The sequence below is a fragment of the Octodon degus genome, unplaced genomic scaffold, assembly GCF_000260255.1.
Source record: "Octodon degus isolate 3935 unplaced genomic scaffold, OctDeg1.0 scaffold00094, whole genome shotgun sequence".
In the NCBI taxonomy this organism is placed as follows: Eukaryota; Metazoa; Chordata; class Mammalia; order Rodentia; family Octodontidae; genus Octodon; species Octodon degus.
The window spans coordinates 8,986,851-9,004,005 of NW_004524670.1; the positions used below are offsets into that span (position 1 = coordinate 8,986,851).

General features: G+C 41.6%; 1 protein-coding gene across 2 annotated transcripts in view; it reads right to left on the reverse strand.

Annotated features, from left to right (window-relative positions):
- Tmem245 (transmembrane protein 245) overlaps positions 1-16,040 on the reverse strand; it is a 104,534-nt gene extending 88,494 nt beyond the window's left edge. Inside the window, exons 1-3 of one of the 2 annotated variants that reach the window (XM_004638078.2) lie at positions 15,448-16,040; positions 3,297-3,414; positions 1,497-1,598 (exon numbers count right to left, since the gene is read on the reverse strand). In XM_004638078.2, coding sequence (XP_004638135.1) covers positions 1,497-1,598; positions 3,297-3,414; positions 15,448-16,020 — 793 coding nt within the window. In that variant the 5' untranslated portion in view covers positions 16,021-16,040. The remainder of the gene's footprint in view (positions 1-1,496; positions 1,599-3,296; positions 3,415-15,447) is intronic. The other variant, XM_023722952.1, reaches the window with a different exon arrangement.
- Positions 16,041-17,155: the final 1,115 nt, after the last annotated feature.

Below are 17,155 nucleotides of genomic sequence, written 5' to 3' on the forward strand. Positions count from 1 at the left end.
CTGACACAGAAAGATCACTTCAAATTCAAGGGCAGGTTCCGCAAAAAAAAAAAAAAAAAAAAAAAAAAAAAACAAAGAAAAATGGCTATGCAAACTCTTTGGTCTCCGTAGCAGAACTGAGACGACAAAGCGAGTGTCATCATTTGGAAAGTGTCCTCAGAGATGCACACACTGCGCCACCACTGGCTCGGAGGCCTCCCACCTTCAGATGCTGGCCTGTACAAAATGGGGCTACCCTGGCAAGCACAAGAGAAAGCATGACTGGAGTGCGAAGGCGAAATTACCAAATACTGTCGGGCAGAAGCGGCACCTGAAATTTGGATACTGCAGATTCAGAAGTGGTATCCATGAAGGAGCAAACCCAAAAGCGCAGCCATAGCAGCATCTGTTATCTTGAGAACTTCACCTACTACTCAAGAAAAATGTTCTGGTTGAAAAGAAAAAAAAGGAGGGAGGGAGGGGAGCGAGGGGGGGAGGGAGGGGAGGAAGGGACAGAGGGGAGGGAGGTAGAAGGGGAGGAAGAACAGGGGATGAGAGGGAGAGAAAAGGAGGAGAGAGGCAGGGGGAAAGAACAAAGAGAGATGGGAGAGGGGAGGGAAGGAAGAGAAAGAGAAGGGGGTAAGGGAGAAAAGGAAAGACGGTATTCAAATCCTCCTAAGAATGTTCACAGCAGCACTACTCACAACAGCCCAAAGGTAGAAGTGACCCATTCATCAACTGAGAATGGATAAACAAAATGTGGTTAGGGATATTATCCATGCACCCATAAAAATGAATAAAGTACTAACACACAGAGTGTCCTATTGGGGTGATTTTTTTTCCTTTGCTCGGAGTTTCACCTCTACCCCCTTCCTTTTATTTTATATACTGGACACAGCCTCAATAAATTGCCCAATGGGGCCAGGGATATAGCTCAGCAGCATAAGTGCCTGCTTGGCAAGCTCAAGGTCCTGAGTTCAATCCCTGGTACTGCAAAAAATAAATAAATAAATAAACTGTCCAAGCTGGGCTTAAACTTTCGCTCCTCCTGCCTCAGCCTCCTAAGCACTGTGGAGCTCTTTTTTTTTTTTTTTTTTTTTTTTGCGGAACTGGGGATTGAACTCAGGCCCTTGCGCTTGCCAGGGAAGCACTTATTCTGAACCACCTCCCTGGCCCCTCTAAAACACTGTCATTACAGGCATGCACCACCACGCCTGGCTTGGGTTGATTGAAATGTCATGGATCTGAGGTGACCGTTGCATGACATTATGAATGTACAAAATGCCATTTAGAATGGTTGATGGAAACAGTAATCTCCTATAACAGTATAACTCAAAACTATCAATTACACCTCAATAAAAAAGTCTAAAAGCATAACATATTTTACATAAATTTATTTTCTCTTCAGAAACTACAGGTTATTAGACAGATTCAAAGCTATATTTCATAACACTTTTTATAGTCATTCTCCAAAATATTTCTAAGAAAAATACTCATAGAATATTTCTATTTCTTACCAGCAGACTCTTTTTCATTCTGCTTTTCATAGAGGGTGCCCACCGACATCAGGAAAACAATAACCAGGAATACTGGAATCCTCCATGAGCCAGCCAGGGATGCTGAAAATCATTAAGAATTAACATTTTTAGTGAAATGAAAACCTAGCACTTGTTTTTTTTTAAGACTTAGTTTATTAGACTGACAGAACAATTTGGTATACATACTAAGTATAAGATTACTACAGAGAAAAAAATTTTGAAAATGCCATTGAAGAGATCTCAATTTGAGAGTGGGTTGGGGTAGATGGCTGCTTAAAACTGAACTCGGAGCTTTGTGCATGCTAGGCAAGCACTCTACCAGTGAGCTATGTCCCAGGGCTCCCCATTCAGATATTCTTGATACACACTGATCCTTGCTTTCAGCCCACATTCTAGAAGATCAGGTAGATGCCAGCCTGTTCATCCTGTAATGGAATCCAGTCCTGAGCTAAAGCATATGCCAAGTTTAAGGCTATTCCAAGCCCAAACTGCCCATTAGACCCCAGAATGTGCAGAATCAGGCAGGGATCTGAAAGTCATGGAGCTTGACTTGGTTTTCTGAGTACACCATGGGGAGTGATCAGTCTCTACAGAAAGGACCCAATGACCCATGAGCACACAGCAAAAGCTTCAAAGTATGCTCCTCAGCATGCAGCACCAATTAAAGTTACACAGTCATCAAGGATTAAGGTCTCTATCCTAACCATATGAATTTTTCTCAGTCTGCCTAGAGCTTTGTGGACATACCTGCCTATCTCATGCCTCTGTCTTTCCTAAATTCAAAATGAGTCCCATGAGATCTTGCAGATAAAACTCTAGCACACCAACTCAATAAAGAGTGATGCTTTGTTCAATGCAACTCTAAGCAGTCATTTTTAATGAATTATTTTTCATTTATAATAAGTAGCTCTATAAACTACTTTAGGCTCTACTGCTCTATTACTGGATTTTAGTTTTAAATTCAAATTCCCTATTTTTCCATCAACTTAGAAAGAAGAGTTCCTCCTATGTTATCATGTTGAAAAGCCACACAGTGTTCTGGCAACCAACCAGTTAACAGTGGATGGTTTCATATACCAGGGAAGTCATTATTCTGGGCAGCAAGGACTCCGATAACCCCTGTCTTAAGCAGAGATCTGTCTCGAGGAAAACACAGCTCTGACATCTCCCCATCATGATTACAGAGTTTAAAGCACTCTTTCACAAAACAGGTTTTCACATGCTAGAAATAAGCTTCATAGTCTATATCCTTATCTCAACTCTTCTTTGCCCTATTGTACCAACTTCTTCTCCTCCTTCTCCTTTTTTTGTAGCACCGGAGATCAAACTCTGGACCTTGCACTTGCCAGGCAGACACTTATGCTGCTGAGCTATCTCCCGGGCCCCTAATTTCTTCCTCTTATCCATAGCAAATACCTTCTCTAGTCCCTTAACTACCTGACACATCAGGCCACACCCCGTCACCCCGACTGCCTATCTGTCTCCTCATATGTATGCCATTCAGCAAACAGTCCAGTGTGCTCCATTTTTTAAGAAAGATTTAGCATTAAAGGATTTTATTTTATAAACACATAATATAATTAAAAGATAGACATTTTAAGGCATATTTTCACTAAAGACAGATGAAAAGTGAAAGCCTAACTTTTTTAAAAGGATTATTTTAAAGAATTTTAAATGTAACATATACTACAAAGAATTCATTTTTTCATACACAGTCAACCTTTGCTAACCTTAAGCTAGACTTAAAAAAAAAAAAAAAAAAAAAATGAAGTGACCCACCTAAATGAAAAAGCAATATAATCCAGACAGGAATTGAAATTGCTCTCAAGTAGCGTTCAGTACTTGTATTCCACTTGAATGAAACAGTCAACACATAGCCAACTACCAAGGTCCAGATCTTAAATAAATGAAATATAGACAAAGCTGTAAAATATATACATATAAAAAACAGAATTATACCACATTTATGAAGAATCTATATTCCATGAGTGCTCTGGACACAGCACAGAGAAGGGGTGATGGTGCTAAAAGGAACAAGTCTATGTCCTCCTCCTGTCTTTAGATCATTTTGAAATGAAAAGACATTTGATATTTCATATAGCAAGATTTGACAAATATACACCATTTTAAGACACTAAAGTTCAAAACCCATTTTATACATAAAACACTCAAAATATTCAATTAAAAGCCTAATCTGATTGAATTCCTAAAATTTCTATTAATTAATGTTTATAAAAGCACAGGGAGAAGAAAAGTCTTTCTAAAATGAATCAGACTAAAATAGTTATCTCAGTCTTGTTTGTTTTTTAAATGCTTGATTTCTATGAGTTTTGTTTTTTTGGTTTTTTTTTTTTTTTTTTGCTTGTTTTCAAGACTGTAGATTGAAGCCAGATCCTTTGTACTGAGCTACAATCCCAGCCCTTATTATTATCACTTTTTTTCCTTTGAGGCAGGGTCCCACCAAATTGCTAAGTTGCTCAGGACAGGCTAAAACTTGAGATCCTCCTGCCTCAGCTTCCCAGGCCTAGAATTATAGACATGAGCCACTATACCCAGCTAAAACTAAGCTTCTTCTTGTGAAAGAAACAAAATTTTAAGCTAGACAGAAAGTAGTCATCTGAAGTATGCCCTTGCCATGTTTATCTAGGTAACGGATGGTTAGACACTAACCCACAGTTACAGGCTCCAGATGAAGGAGCAGGCCTGAAAAAAATATTACTAGAGGAAGAAATAACAAAACTTGATAGAAGACCCAGCCAGCATTCCTTCAATTCTCCCCCCTCCCATACTAAGTTAAATATGTACCACTTAAGAAGCATCATAATGAAACAGTGCAGTCTGCACAGGAACTCGTAGCGTAATAGGACATTTACAAAAGGTACAATATGTCATCCAGAGCAAATCTGAGCACCAAACAAGCATTTAGTAGGAATGCAACATTCAACTTGAACATGAACTTTGGAAAAAAGCAAATATTATGGTCATATCTATCAATAAAAATAAGTTTTTGGTCTTAAAACTGTGTTATGAGTTCTGAATGGAGAATTCAGCTTGGAGCTTATTTCACAAAACAATGGCAGCTTCTAAAAATGCTTGCAGTATAAAGAAACTCAACAAAATGTGAGCAGTAAAAAAGACATCACCTAAAAGATTGAAAACTGGGAAATAAGTAACTATGGATGATTCATGTAGTAAAATTTTCACAACCATTAAATTTTAAAAAAAAGGGCTAGGGAGATAGCTCAGTAGACTAAGCGCTTACCCAGCAAGTGCAAGGTCCTGAGTTCAATCTGTGGTACCACAAAGAAAAAAAAAAAAAAAAAAAACCTACATCATTTGAGAAACTCAAATTAAAATTACACTGAGATTCCATCTCACCCCAAAAAGAACGGCTATCATCAAGAAATCATCCACTAACAAATGCTGGTCGGGCTGTGGGGAAAAATTAACCCTTTTCCACTGCTGGTAAGAGTGCAGACCGGTGTGATCACTGTTGAAATCAGCATGGAGATTTCTCAAAAGCTAGGACTGGGGGGTCCCATTCAACCCAGCTATTCCTCTCCTGGGTATTTTTTCAAAGAACTGAAGACATCACACCACAGCGATAAATGTGCACCTATGTTTATAGTAATGCAACTTGTCATGGCTAAATCTTGGAAACAACCAAAATGCATCAACTGAGGACTGGATAAAGATGTGGTGTTTTTACATAATGGAGTACAACTCAACTATAAAGATAAATTTGAGGCTTTTTAGGCAAATGGATACAACTAGAGACCATGCTCTTAACTGATGTAAATCAGACCTTCATGTGCAAACATCGTATTGTCTCATTAGTGTAACAACCTGAAAGAATAAATAAAATCTGAAAGATACAAGAGATACTGTGAAAGGGAAGGAAACAAAGGAAAAACTGGGATGAGGAGAAGGACAGGAGAGGGAGGTAGGGAGGGAAAGACATATTTATGTATGTATGCAGGATGTCTTAGATAATTGTACTGCTGATTTCTGCTGGTCTATCAAAAGGAGCAGTTAATGCTTTTGTTGGAAAAGGAGCAGTTAATGCTTTTGTTGGTTTTTGCTTTTTAATTTCTTCTAATATTTTCCCCCTTCTTTCTGACAATTTTGCATGCTAATATCTGGAAATCTAAACTAATGTGAAGACGATACTCAAGCAACTCCATTAATAGACAAAATATTAAAGAGCTCTGAAGCCCCAAAACTGAAGACAAGGACAAAAGATGACAGCCACTTGTAAACAGTTCAGACTTGCAGAATAAGACAAATTAGCCTTGGAATTCCAAAACATTTGAGAGCTGACTGTGAAACTCAGAGATGATTTGAGCATAACAGAACACTTACATAACATTATGTGCAGGCCCTGCTGTAATAATTTAATTATATGAACTAATTTCATCTTGATAACCTCATGAAATTAGTATTATTATTGTCTCCATTTCACAGGTAGTTAAATGTCAACCTAGGCTTGTGGGTGGAACACCCGCCTTCCTAAACATTGGTTAAAGAAGCGTGGTGCTAGAAAAACAGAAGCAAAAGCTACTTCAATTTCCACAAGGGAAAAGACAGTCAATTTAGAAAACTACAAGTGGTGGAGACAAAGAATGATCCTCAGTAAAAGGATAGCCTTAAGCGGAATGCCACACAGGGGTACAAACATCGTCCTAAACACTAAGCCAGTAACTCAGATGAAAGACTAGAGGACATAGCTAATCAAATGTACAGATTATACAAAATTGGGAGTAGTGGAAAAAAAAAAAAAAAAAAACTTTGTGACCTATGACAAAGATATACTGCAGCTGGAACAATGGCTAATTCAAACAAGATTACTGAAGAGAAACACAAAGTTATGCATTTAGTTTACTCTACTAGGCAACTAGGGAGTGGAGGAAGGTTCTAGGCTTCTCAGCTCAGTATGCATCAGAGTAGAACAGCAGGAGCACCCATTTACCAAGTACAATACTCCTAGCAGGTAAAGAGATGACTTCAATTAACTCTGCACTACCAAACTACACGAGCAATAAAATTCAAGCTGAGCAAAGAAATGGAAATCGTAACATATGACACCAACATAGCAGGGCTGGGAGCGCTGCCTAACTTGGAAGAGAGAAGGGAAAAATCAAGATTTCATAACTATCTTCAAGTAGTTGGCAAAAATGTTATGTGGAAGAGGCCTGAGACTTAGGTATTGTGATCGGACACGGCAGTAACAGGTGGGAATCAGGAAGCATATATTCCAGCTTAATAGGAGCATAAACTTTGCTAACAAACAATAGCTGTCTAAAAATAGAATCATCTAACTCACTAAAGGTATCTGAACTGCTGGCCAAAATTTAGGGATGACACAGTAGGAAAGTCTGCTCTCAGAGAGAAAAACTAGAAAAGATGTACGTACCTTCAAAGTTCAAGGCTGTTTCTCTTCAAACCCATCTCCAAAGGGGTTTTTTTCCTTTCATTCTGTTTTACCTATACTATATGTAACCAAGAATCTGTATTACTTGCAGGTAGACACAAATAACAGACTGCATATTTTAGATCCTCTCATAGAAACTGATCATCTAAAGAGAATCATGTATTTTTATCTAGTAAATCTAAAATCATAGATTACCTTATCTTAGTTTAAAATAACTCGTTAATAAATATACTCTTCAGTTCTACTCTCAGGAATGTATGCACACTAAACAGAGAATTATTAGTCACCACTACAGTTCATAATATTAAAAAACTAGTAACAACCTAAATGTCATTTAATAGAGGGTTATTTGAAAAATTCATACTTGGAGCCGGTGAGATAGCTCAACGGGACCAAAACGCCTGCTTAGGCAAGTTTACAACCCACAGTTCAATCCCTGGCACCACACACCGCGCTGCCCCTGCCCCAACGGCAGGTTGAGCTGGCCAGAGTCCAACATATGGCACACGCCTGTAATCCCAGCACTGGGGAAGCTGAAAGCAGGCGGACCACCCAAGTCACAGCTGTGTAGTAAGACTTTGTAACAACCAAATACATGAAAAAGAGAGAGAAAGAAAGACAGAGACAGAGAGACAGAAAGACACAGAGAGAGAGAATGCTAAAAAAATACAATAAAGTTATGCATATGCAAGTTTATAACGGTAAAAATATACTCTACAATAAAATGCTAAATAACTTTTTTTTTTTAATTTATTTATTTATGTGTGTGTGTGTGTGTGTGTGTGTGGCCACCTCAGCCCACCAGGGGGCGGGGCTGGCTGGCATGTGGTGCTGGGGGATTGAACCACGGACCCTGTGCTTTGCTAAGCTTGTTCTAAGTAGGTGCTTTAGACCACTAAGCCATCTTACCAGCCCTAAATAACTATTTCTGGATGGCTGGATTTTAAAGGGTAATTTGCCTCTTTATGCTTTTTTTTTTTACAAGTAGTGAATTTTCTTTTACAGGTATGTAATATCTTTATAAATAGAGAAAAATATTTCTAACTTTTAAATGATTGGTTTATGGTTTAAAAATATTTTGAGTATTTTTTGTAAATCAGAAAATAATATTAGTTCAAAGAATATACTCATTTATAAAAACCCTTAAGAGTTTATACTCAACAATTACCAAAGGTTAAAAATGTTTAATATAAATTCATCAAAGCTAAGAAAATGTGTCAGAAACATGTTCTCACCTGGCATGGTGGTGCACTCCTATAATTCCAGCACTCAAGAGGCTGAGGTGGGAGGACTGCTGCAATTTCAAGGCCAGCTTAGACTGCACAGAAATACCCATCTCAAAATGGCAAATAATGGGGGCCGGGGAGATGGCTCAGTAGAAAAAGGCCTGAGTTCAATTCCCAGTTCCACAAAAAAAAAAAAAAAAAAAAAAAAAAAAAAAAAAAGGCAAATAAAATATTTTCTAAAAGTTATCCAGAGAAAAAAGCATTTATATGACAAGAGTAGTTTTTTTTAAAAAGTATTATTTATGAGCACTAATAAGAAAAAAGTTCCAAAAAATAAATAAAATCGAAAGAAAAAAAGGTCCATAAACAAGGATAAATGAAAGAGCAAGGTGCAGAATTATATGCATGGTATTCCATTTTTGTTTGTTTTTTTTAAAAAAGGAAACCCTATACATTATATGTTCACATGAGCATAGAAATAAGCCTAAAAGGTTAGGTATTAGTTAACAATAGTAACATGTGCACAGCAGGAATGCTAGCAGCAAAAAGGGATGATTTATTTTACCAAATAAACTTCCAGGCTGCTCAAATTCTTTTTTGTAGAAGCAAGCTTTACTTGAGTCAGCTTTTGCAATCACTAAATATTCCTTAAAATAACAACAAAAGTAAGTATTTGTATATCCATGTTTCATACAGCTATGTTTTGTTTTGTAGTCCTAGGTAAAAAAATCCAGGGCCTCACACTTGGCAGGCAAGTGATCTACCTTTACATTACAACCCCAGGATACTAGGCATGATGGCGTGTGCCTGTAATCCCAGCTCTTGGGAGGCTGTAAATAGGCGGATCACTACACGTCTGATCTAGTAGTGAGACCCTGAACACCCTGTACTCCCTTCCCTAAAATACAAAAAAATAAAAAAAAATTAAAAAGTTACAACCACAGGCTCCCCAAAACACAATTTCTAGTCTCAAAACCTTGGGAGTTTCTTATTCTCTTGCTAACACAGAAGACTAGAGCTAACAAGTCACCTTTATGTATACAGAGCCCACCAAAAAATGTACATACACTTCAGAAACTAACAGTATGTCTTTTCAACAGATGGTGTTAAACTCATATGGGGGACCCTAGAGGATGATGCATATCACAGAAAACCCACTACACTGCCAGCCCTTAGAGGAGAAACTGAAAATGCATGTGCAACAACCTCAGTGACCAAGGTTTTCCAAGCAACAGTTCACTGTACCAATAAATGCCAGGAAGGGCACCACTTTGAGCCAAAGGTAACTTGCATTAATCTTATGATTTCTTAATACATGTAGTATTAAAATATTTATGCAAGATTTTTCTTTTCCTGAAGTGTGTATACATCTTTTGGGTAGACTAGGTATGTATGTTCAGCCTCTGAGCAAACCTGTTTATGTGTGAATATTCTTCCAGGCATAAATCAACAAGCCACAATTAGATAAAAGGGCATAACTTCCTAAATGTATTTTCTTCAATACAATGTGTTTTTCTCAAAATGCATAGTCCATAGTCATTTTACAGCACCAATGTGCTAAACCCTACATGAGACTGCACAAAATTTGACATGTAAATAGATAAAAGAGAGACTCTGCCTTTTTAGGCTGTATCTTTATGTTATTTATTGTCATCCCATCAATGGGGAAAACGTGTGCATTTTTACAAAGCACTTTCCCAAGTCTTTTCCAGAAAGAATAAAACAGATTTCCTCCCAAATTAAGGAGACATAGCCCTCATCACCAGACAACTGCTTCACATAGTTTACTCTCCTTTAATGCAACTTAACTTTAATTTGAAAAATATTCTTCGTTGACAATCCAACCATATGGCAATGTAAGTCAAGAATTTTCATAATCAAAATCTTTAACTGTGAATCGCACTAATCTCCAGAAACTTCTCCTGTTACCAGGAACATAGAAGAAAACCTAAGAACAGTTTAGAAGTGGCCTGGAGTAGACAGAAAAGGGTAGCTAATGTGCGTTTCCTAAGGATGTCTTGTGATCTAGAAGACAGAACATCTGGGAAACTTACATTGTCCAGTCAGCCCCTCACTTTACACAACCAGGGTTCAGGGGCCTGGAGTAGGAGCTTGGTCTGCCCCAGGTCACTAGGCAAGTTAGTTTTCTGATCTTTCTGCCACCCTTCTTTTGCACACTTTCTTATAAATACAGTATCAGAGACCATGGGGAAAACAAACCTACTACTACTTTAAAAACTGTTCAGATTTTCAACTTTTTCTTTTTTTCCATTTAGGGCAGGGTGTACAGGGTCTCACTGCATAGATCGGACTTGTAGTGATCCTCCTGTTTACAGCCTCCCAAGTGTGGGGATTACAGGTATGCGCCATCAGGCCCAGGCAACTGAGACTCAATTGCAGTCTCAGTGCACCACACAGGTGGGGCCGGCACAGCAGGCCTGGGGATTGAACCCCTTGCCTCTTGTCTGCCTAAGCAGGTGCTTTAATCGGCATTTGGCTGGCCCTCAACTTTTTTTTTTTTTTTTTTTTTTTTTTTGGATTTGAAGCCATTTTTTTTTTCAAAGTTTTATTGACAAAGAGATAGCAATGAGACAGTTTCAAATCAAATCGGAAGGACAGTTTCAACAAATAATACACTGCATATATTCTTCTTAGTGGTTAATTGCTGTACAAGATGCGGACTTGTGATCCTATTCACAAACACCATTAGAACAAATCATTCTATTCATTAAGAGAATGCAACTATATATCTATCCCAACCTCTTTGAATACAGAGATACAAAATGGACATTCATCGGTATACCCCATTTTTTCTAAGTTACATTATTGAATATTATAGGTGTGTGAACTCAGCAAAATATTCTAAAAGAGTCCAGTAGCCCATAATAGCATTGGGTCTTATATTTAACTGGCAATGTCAGAAATTATTGACCTGAGTCCCCCACAGCTCAACTTAACAGCATGGCTTTATTTTTTATATTTCGACTTCATACTTTTCTACTGGATGGTTAAGACCAAGGTAAAGCAGGACCTATGCAACAAGAGTTGTAGCTTTTTGGTCTTAGAAGGTCAGTGAAATGCCCTCAGGATTTGTCCTGAGATCCTGTACCTCAGATTGTAGAACCTTCATCAGTGCAGCCATGTGGATGAGTCACGGCCAATGCTTGGCCAATGTGCTCTCTGTGAAAGCCTGAGAGAGTGTCTTCTCCCCATGTGACTCTCCTTAGGCACACTCTACGTCATCGATCACTTTCCTCTTTGGCCCCATAATCTTCTTGATCAGAAAATTTGGGACACTACCGAGGTACATGACGTTACAGTACAAGTTCTCATATGTCCTGAGTCTTAATCGACCTTAGAAGGTTAGGCCCTCAACTTTTTCTAAAAAAAAAAAAAAAAAAAAAGGACCAGAGAGATGGTTCAGTAGAATAAGCGCTTGCCTGGCAAGCACAAGGGCCTGAGCTCAATCCACGGTTCCACCAAAAAAAAAAAAAAAAAAAAAAAAAAAAAAAAAGATGAAAGGGGAAAACATTAGAACACTCTCAGCAGAAGAAAATGGCAAAGTCAGATTTATCTTGCCCAACTCCACAACGGGAGAGCACACGGGCTAAGTCACGTGGAGGTCAGCAGAACAGATGGTTTAGGAGTCTGGATTCCTCAGTCAGGACAATATTCCAATATATCTGAAACTACTGAAAAAGAACAAGTAGGACCTTTCAATTGTAAGCAGAGGGAGTGTTAGGAGGAATGTGGAGTCAAGGAAAAAAGCTGAAGTAAGCTGAGGTGAGGTGAAGAGAAAGAATAAGGCGCTTGCAAAGCAAAGCCCCACTACTGTGGACACCACGGGAGTGGACTGGGCAAGCTGAACAGACAGAAGGACAGAGAAGAGAAAGGACTAGGTTTCTCGCTAACTAGAATCCTGAGGTCTTTGGGGGGAATAAGGATGTTTAGTCCAACTCTGACACATTTTTCCTGATAAGAAAAATCAACTTACACTTTAAAAATAACAAACTTTAAACACAACATACTGGAGAATACTATTTTAAATTCTTATAAAGATAGCCAGTGAATACCATTCACTGAAATCACGAACACAGCCATCTCTAAATTAGTTTCCTAAGATAAAGTCCTTTCCTCCTGCTTCACAAGATTTTTCGTTTTTGGTGTTTGTTTGTGTATGTGTGTTGTGTTTTGTTTTGTTTCCTTTTGAGGGGAGGAAAAAAAAAAGTCTGACTAGCTGCAGGTGAACTTGAACTCTCCATGCAGCGCAGGCAGGCCTCCAAGTGACAATCCTCCTCTCTCCCTCCCTTCAGCAGCAGGCTCACATCTACAAGCTGCCCAGAAAGCATTAAAGCCCACTGTTCTGTCACAGGCAGCGCTGCCTGGCTCCACACAACCAATGTGCTGGAGAGTGAGAGAGAAGAGTTACACGACGGGCCCTGCCTCATCACACCACTGGCTTGCCCTCAGCCCAGCGCTTGGTCAGCACTTTCCGCTATGGGCGCCTGTTTTCCAAGTCCACCTCACTCCATGCTGCTGCCCATCTCTATGCTCTACCTGTGCAAAACCCAATTCTACACCTAATTTTCCTCAAAGTCAAATCAACTTAGAGGCTCTACTCTCTGATTTAGCCTTTTACTACTCATTTCCCATTCGTGGTCACTTCTATAATTGGTTTGTTTTTCTAAACACTCCCTTTTCCCTCCCTCCTATCACTGTGGGCAAACAGCTGAGTCACAAGCCTTTCCAAAATCATTAATTGGGAGTTTGGCTCAAGTGTGAGTGCAGGTGCTTGGCATATAAAGGGCCCCAGGTCCAGCGCTCAGGAATGCCCCCCCTAAAAAAACCCTCATTAATTGGCTTTACTTTTCTTCCTCCAACCCCATCATTCTTGGCCCTTCCCTTCCACACATCCACAAATAAAATACAAAAAGGAGGGTCTTCCATCAGTAAAAGTCTGTACACACTGAGCTACAGATACTTCCTTCTGAGTACTCAATTCACGTCTCCGAGTATGAGAGCATACCAGCAGAAATGCCTCTTTCCCCTAACCATGACAGTTTACCTCTGTACTCAACTTCTTACTCCAGTTGAAAATACATACAATTCATACACAGCAGCAGATATTCCCTGTGTAATTTCCCACAGTTTGATGGATATGATACTTGGGCAGTAGCAACAGTACCAAACGTTAGGAGACTTTGACAAGACTGAATTTCTGAAGATATAGAGGCATGCTATAGTTCTCAACAACACATGGTGATGCACCCTCTGTGTAAAAGGCATTCAATCCATTGAACTGAATTGTAAAACAAGATAAAAGACCACTCAACTATGCTTCATAAAGTGAAGCACAGGACTGCAGGCATAGTTCAGTGGTGGAGCACTTGCCTTCCATGTGCAAGACTCTTGGAGGAAGGAAGAGAGGGAAGGAAGGTAGGAGAGAGACGAGAGAGGAGAGAGGGGGAGGGGGAAGAGAGAGAAGGAGAGGGAGAAGGAGAGGGAGAAGGAGAAGGAGGAGAGGGAGAGGGAGAGAGGGAAGGAGAAGGAGAAGAAGAAAGAGAAGAGAAGGAGAGGGAGAAGGAGAGGGAGAAGGAGAAGGAGGAGAGGGAGAGGGAGAGAGGGAGAGGAGAGAGGGAGAGGGAAAGGGAGAGGGAGAGAGGGAGAGGGAGAGGGAGAGAGAGGGAGGGAGAGAGAGAAGAGAAGGAGGAGGAGGAGGAAGAGGAGGAAGAGGAGAAAGAGGAAGAGGAGAAAGACAAGCACTAGCTCTGTGCCTTTGGGGCAGTGAGATTCTTGGGAGAATGTAGCTCCTAACGGGTAAAAAACATTTATCTTCCTTTCTACCAACTCCATTAAATCACACTCAAACATGAGTTTGGCGGTGTAGCTCAGTAGCAGAGCACGGGTGAGCATGCATGAAGGTCCTGTTTTCGATCCAATAAATACAGGATGCTCATATATGATTATATACATATTGAAGACTGGGCTTGCAGCTCATCTCTTAAAAAGAAAAAAATCCCTCACCACACTCAGTCAGCTTAAATACAAACTGAGAAGCCATTGACAGAGCAAAAGACAGAAGATCCAGGATCAATTATCATTCTACATTCTAGTTACCTCTGGAAAGTCAAAACCTTGCTGAACAGGTAAGCAGAATTATCCTCCAACTTTTAAGTGTGTCAAGGTATGTTGAACTATATTACACTGACAAAATAAGTGAATCAAATTATGTTAAATAGTATGGTTATTTAAAGCCAGATGTGGGAGTGAATGCCTTTAATCCAAGTGCTGGGGAGCCTGAGGCAGGATGATGGAGGCTTCCAGGCCAGCCTGGGGTACACAACCAACTTGGGACCAGCTTGAGCTAGAGAGATCCTCCTGTCTCAAAAAAAAAAAAAAAAAAAGTGCTAAGGAAGAACCTGGGGCCTCAGGCACAGTAAACACACTCTACCCTTGCACTCCATCAACAGCAAGCACTAGGACAGAGTGTTCAGACCAACATTCTTAAGCTAACTACCCGGTTCTAACAACCGACCCACCCCCATGTAGTGTGAATTAGGAAATGTGTCAGTAGATTATACTACATGAAATTTCTTCCAACCCTAAATCTCCCTGATTTTCTTTCTAGGAATAAACTCGGGGTGATAGAAGCATCAAAAAATCTAACTCTACTCAATCTGCTGCTGGATTCCAAGCTGAGCCAAAGAAAATGTGCTGCAGTTACCACGTAACAGAAGTAGTTCGCAAAAATGTTCAGAGCACGAGGAGGAAAACCCCGGGTGCTCAGCACACAGGACCTCGCACCTACTGTTAAGTTAAAATGACCTGAAGTGGAGGTAGCACCAGCCTGCAAGCTTTGTTTCAGGATTTGCGAAACCTGAGTTTGCCGGTCCTTTCTTTTTCTTTGTCCCTAACTAGTCCTGCCCGGGTCAGAAGTCGCCTCTCTTATCAGCAGGAAAGCAAGTCGGCCTAGAGTCTCTGGCCGGAGCACTCCTCCCCCTCCGAACAGGAATAACGCGAGTTCTGGGGCTTCTCCGCTGTCCCTCTATAAAGGGCCTAAAAGCAGGCGAGGCTGTCCCAAAATCGTACCCGCCTCTCTCGGGAAGTGTGCCAAGTTCCCCGGGTGCGGGAAGGCGGGCAGACAGTGACAGTCGCCGCAGACAGGCAGGCAGGTGCGCACTTCGGGTCGCACGTCCTCACCGAAGGGGAGCTGCAGGACCGCGCCCCAGAGAACCCGGGGTGCAGGGAGGGGCCCGGGCCGCCGCTAACTCACCCACAGGCTGCTGAAGTAGTCCAGCCCGCGGCAGATGAGCACGCCCGCGTGCGCCAGCAGCACCTGCACGCCCAGGTAGCTGCCCAGGCAGTAGAGGCCGTAGAGCAGCGGGCCGCCCGCGCCCAGGAACAGCAGCAAGCGGCGGCGGCGCAGCGCCTGCTCGCCCAGGGCCTCTACGCCGTAGTCGGCGAAGCACAGCGGCAGCAGCAGCGCGGCCAGGACGATGGGCGTGTGCGCGCGGTGCAGCCGCTGGAGCCAGTGGCGGCCCAGGCGCGTCAGCGAGCTCTTGAAAGGGTGCAAGAAGGTACCGCACAGCACGGCCCACAGCAGCGGCCGCAGGAAGGCCTCGAGGATGAAGTAGACCAGCACGGCGGCGCCGCAGCACAGACACACAAACAGCACGGCCCCCGTGTTGTAGAAAGCCTGTTTGATGGGCTTGTCGAAACGCAGCGCAAGCGCCGCTGCCCGCGGAGTCTCCCCGCTACTCGGCCCCGCCGCGCGAGAGGCTCGGGGCTCCTGCCGAGGAGAGCCCCGCGAGCTAGGAACCTCCGAAGGGCCCCCGCGGGCGGCCATCGCGCCTCTGCTGCCGCCGAGAGGCGGTCCTGCAAACCAGCTAGGAGTACCGAAGAGGCGGGCGGCGCCGCGCAGCCTTGTGGGAGTCGTAGTTCCAAACTGGCTGCCAAGCACGTGCGAGACTCTCAGAAAACTACCACTCCCAGGGGGCTCAGCGGGGGCTCCTCCGACCCCCTATGCCCATTGGTCCCCGCAGGGTATTTAGCAAAAAGTTTTTGAAGCTGACAGCAGAAAAAGTTCCTTTCCCTTGTTGGCTGAAGTCAGTTTCTCTTGAAGTGGGATCCCCCAAAGACAGAAAACCAAGGCTGCACATTAGAATTCTGTGGGGAGTACTTACTTCAAAAAAAAAAAATCAATACCCGGATTCTACAGTACTTTACTGATTCATTGATTCATTTAATAAACACTTTTAAAGTCTTCGAGGGCCAGGGATGTAACTCAGAGTCACAACGCCTGCCAGGCAAGCGCAAGGGCCTGAGTTCTATTTGCGGTATCAAAAAAAGAAGGAAAGACTTCGTTCCAGTGTATCTGACAGAATTTTAACTAGCGCTCAAGTAGTGCCTGTTGTACATGCCTCGCTTCTATTAACTCATTTCATCCTCAAAACCCTACGAGTGTGTTATTAACCTCATTGCACAAACAGGAAAACCGAGGCAAGGGACGCTGAGCACCTGGCCAAGGTCACACTGCGACTAAGTGTCAGGGGCAGGATTCACAGGTAGGACCCTATGTCCCCTCCACCTTGTTGGGATGAAGATGGTAGCTCTTGCCAGAGTCGCTGCGAAAAAACGAGTGCAGCGTACTTCTGTTTAGCAGTTGGAAAGTTCCTAAGATTCAAGCCTACTACCCCAAAATATCCGAAACATTTTTATTTTAAAATATTGAGAAAAGCCTTTACTGAGCACTCAATATATGGGTGTTGAAACCCTATATGTTATCCCTTTCTGTTTTCAACAAGTCTTTATGTTAATTTCAAGATAAATTTGTTTCTCTTTTAAATAAGGAAGGTTTCAGATTAAAAAAAAAAAAAACTCTTGCTTATTGAGTCTTGGTGACAAAGACAAGTAATTCCTTTCCATCTCGGTTATAAGTTTCAGGTCACAGCTTTTCAGGTGATCTTTGAAGTTGACTGAGT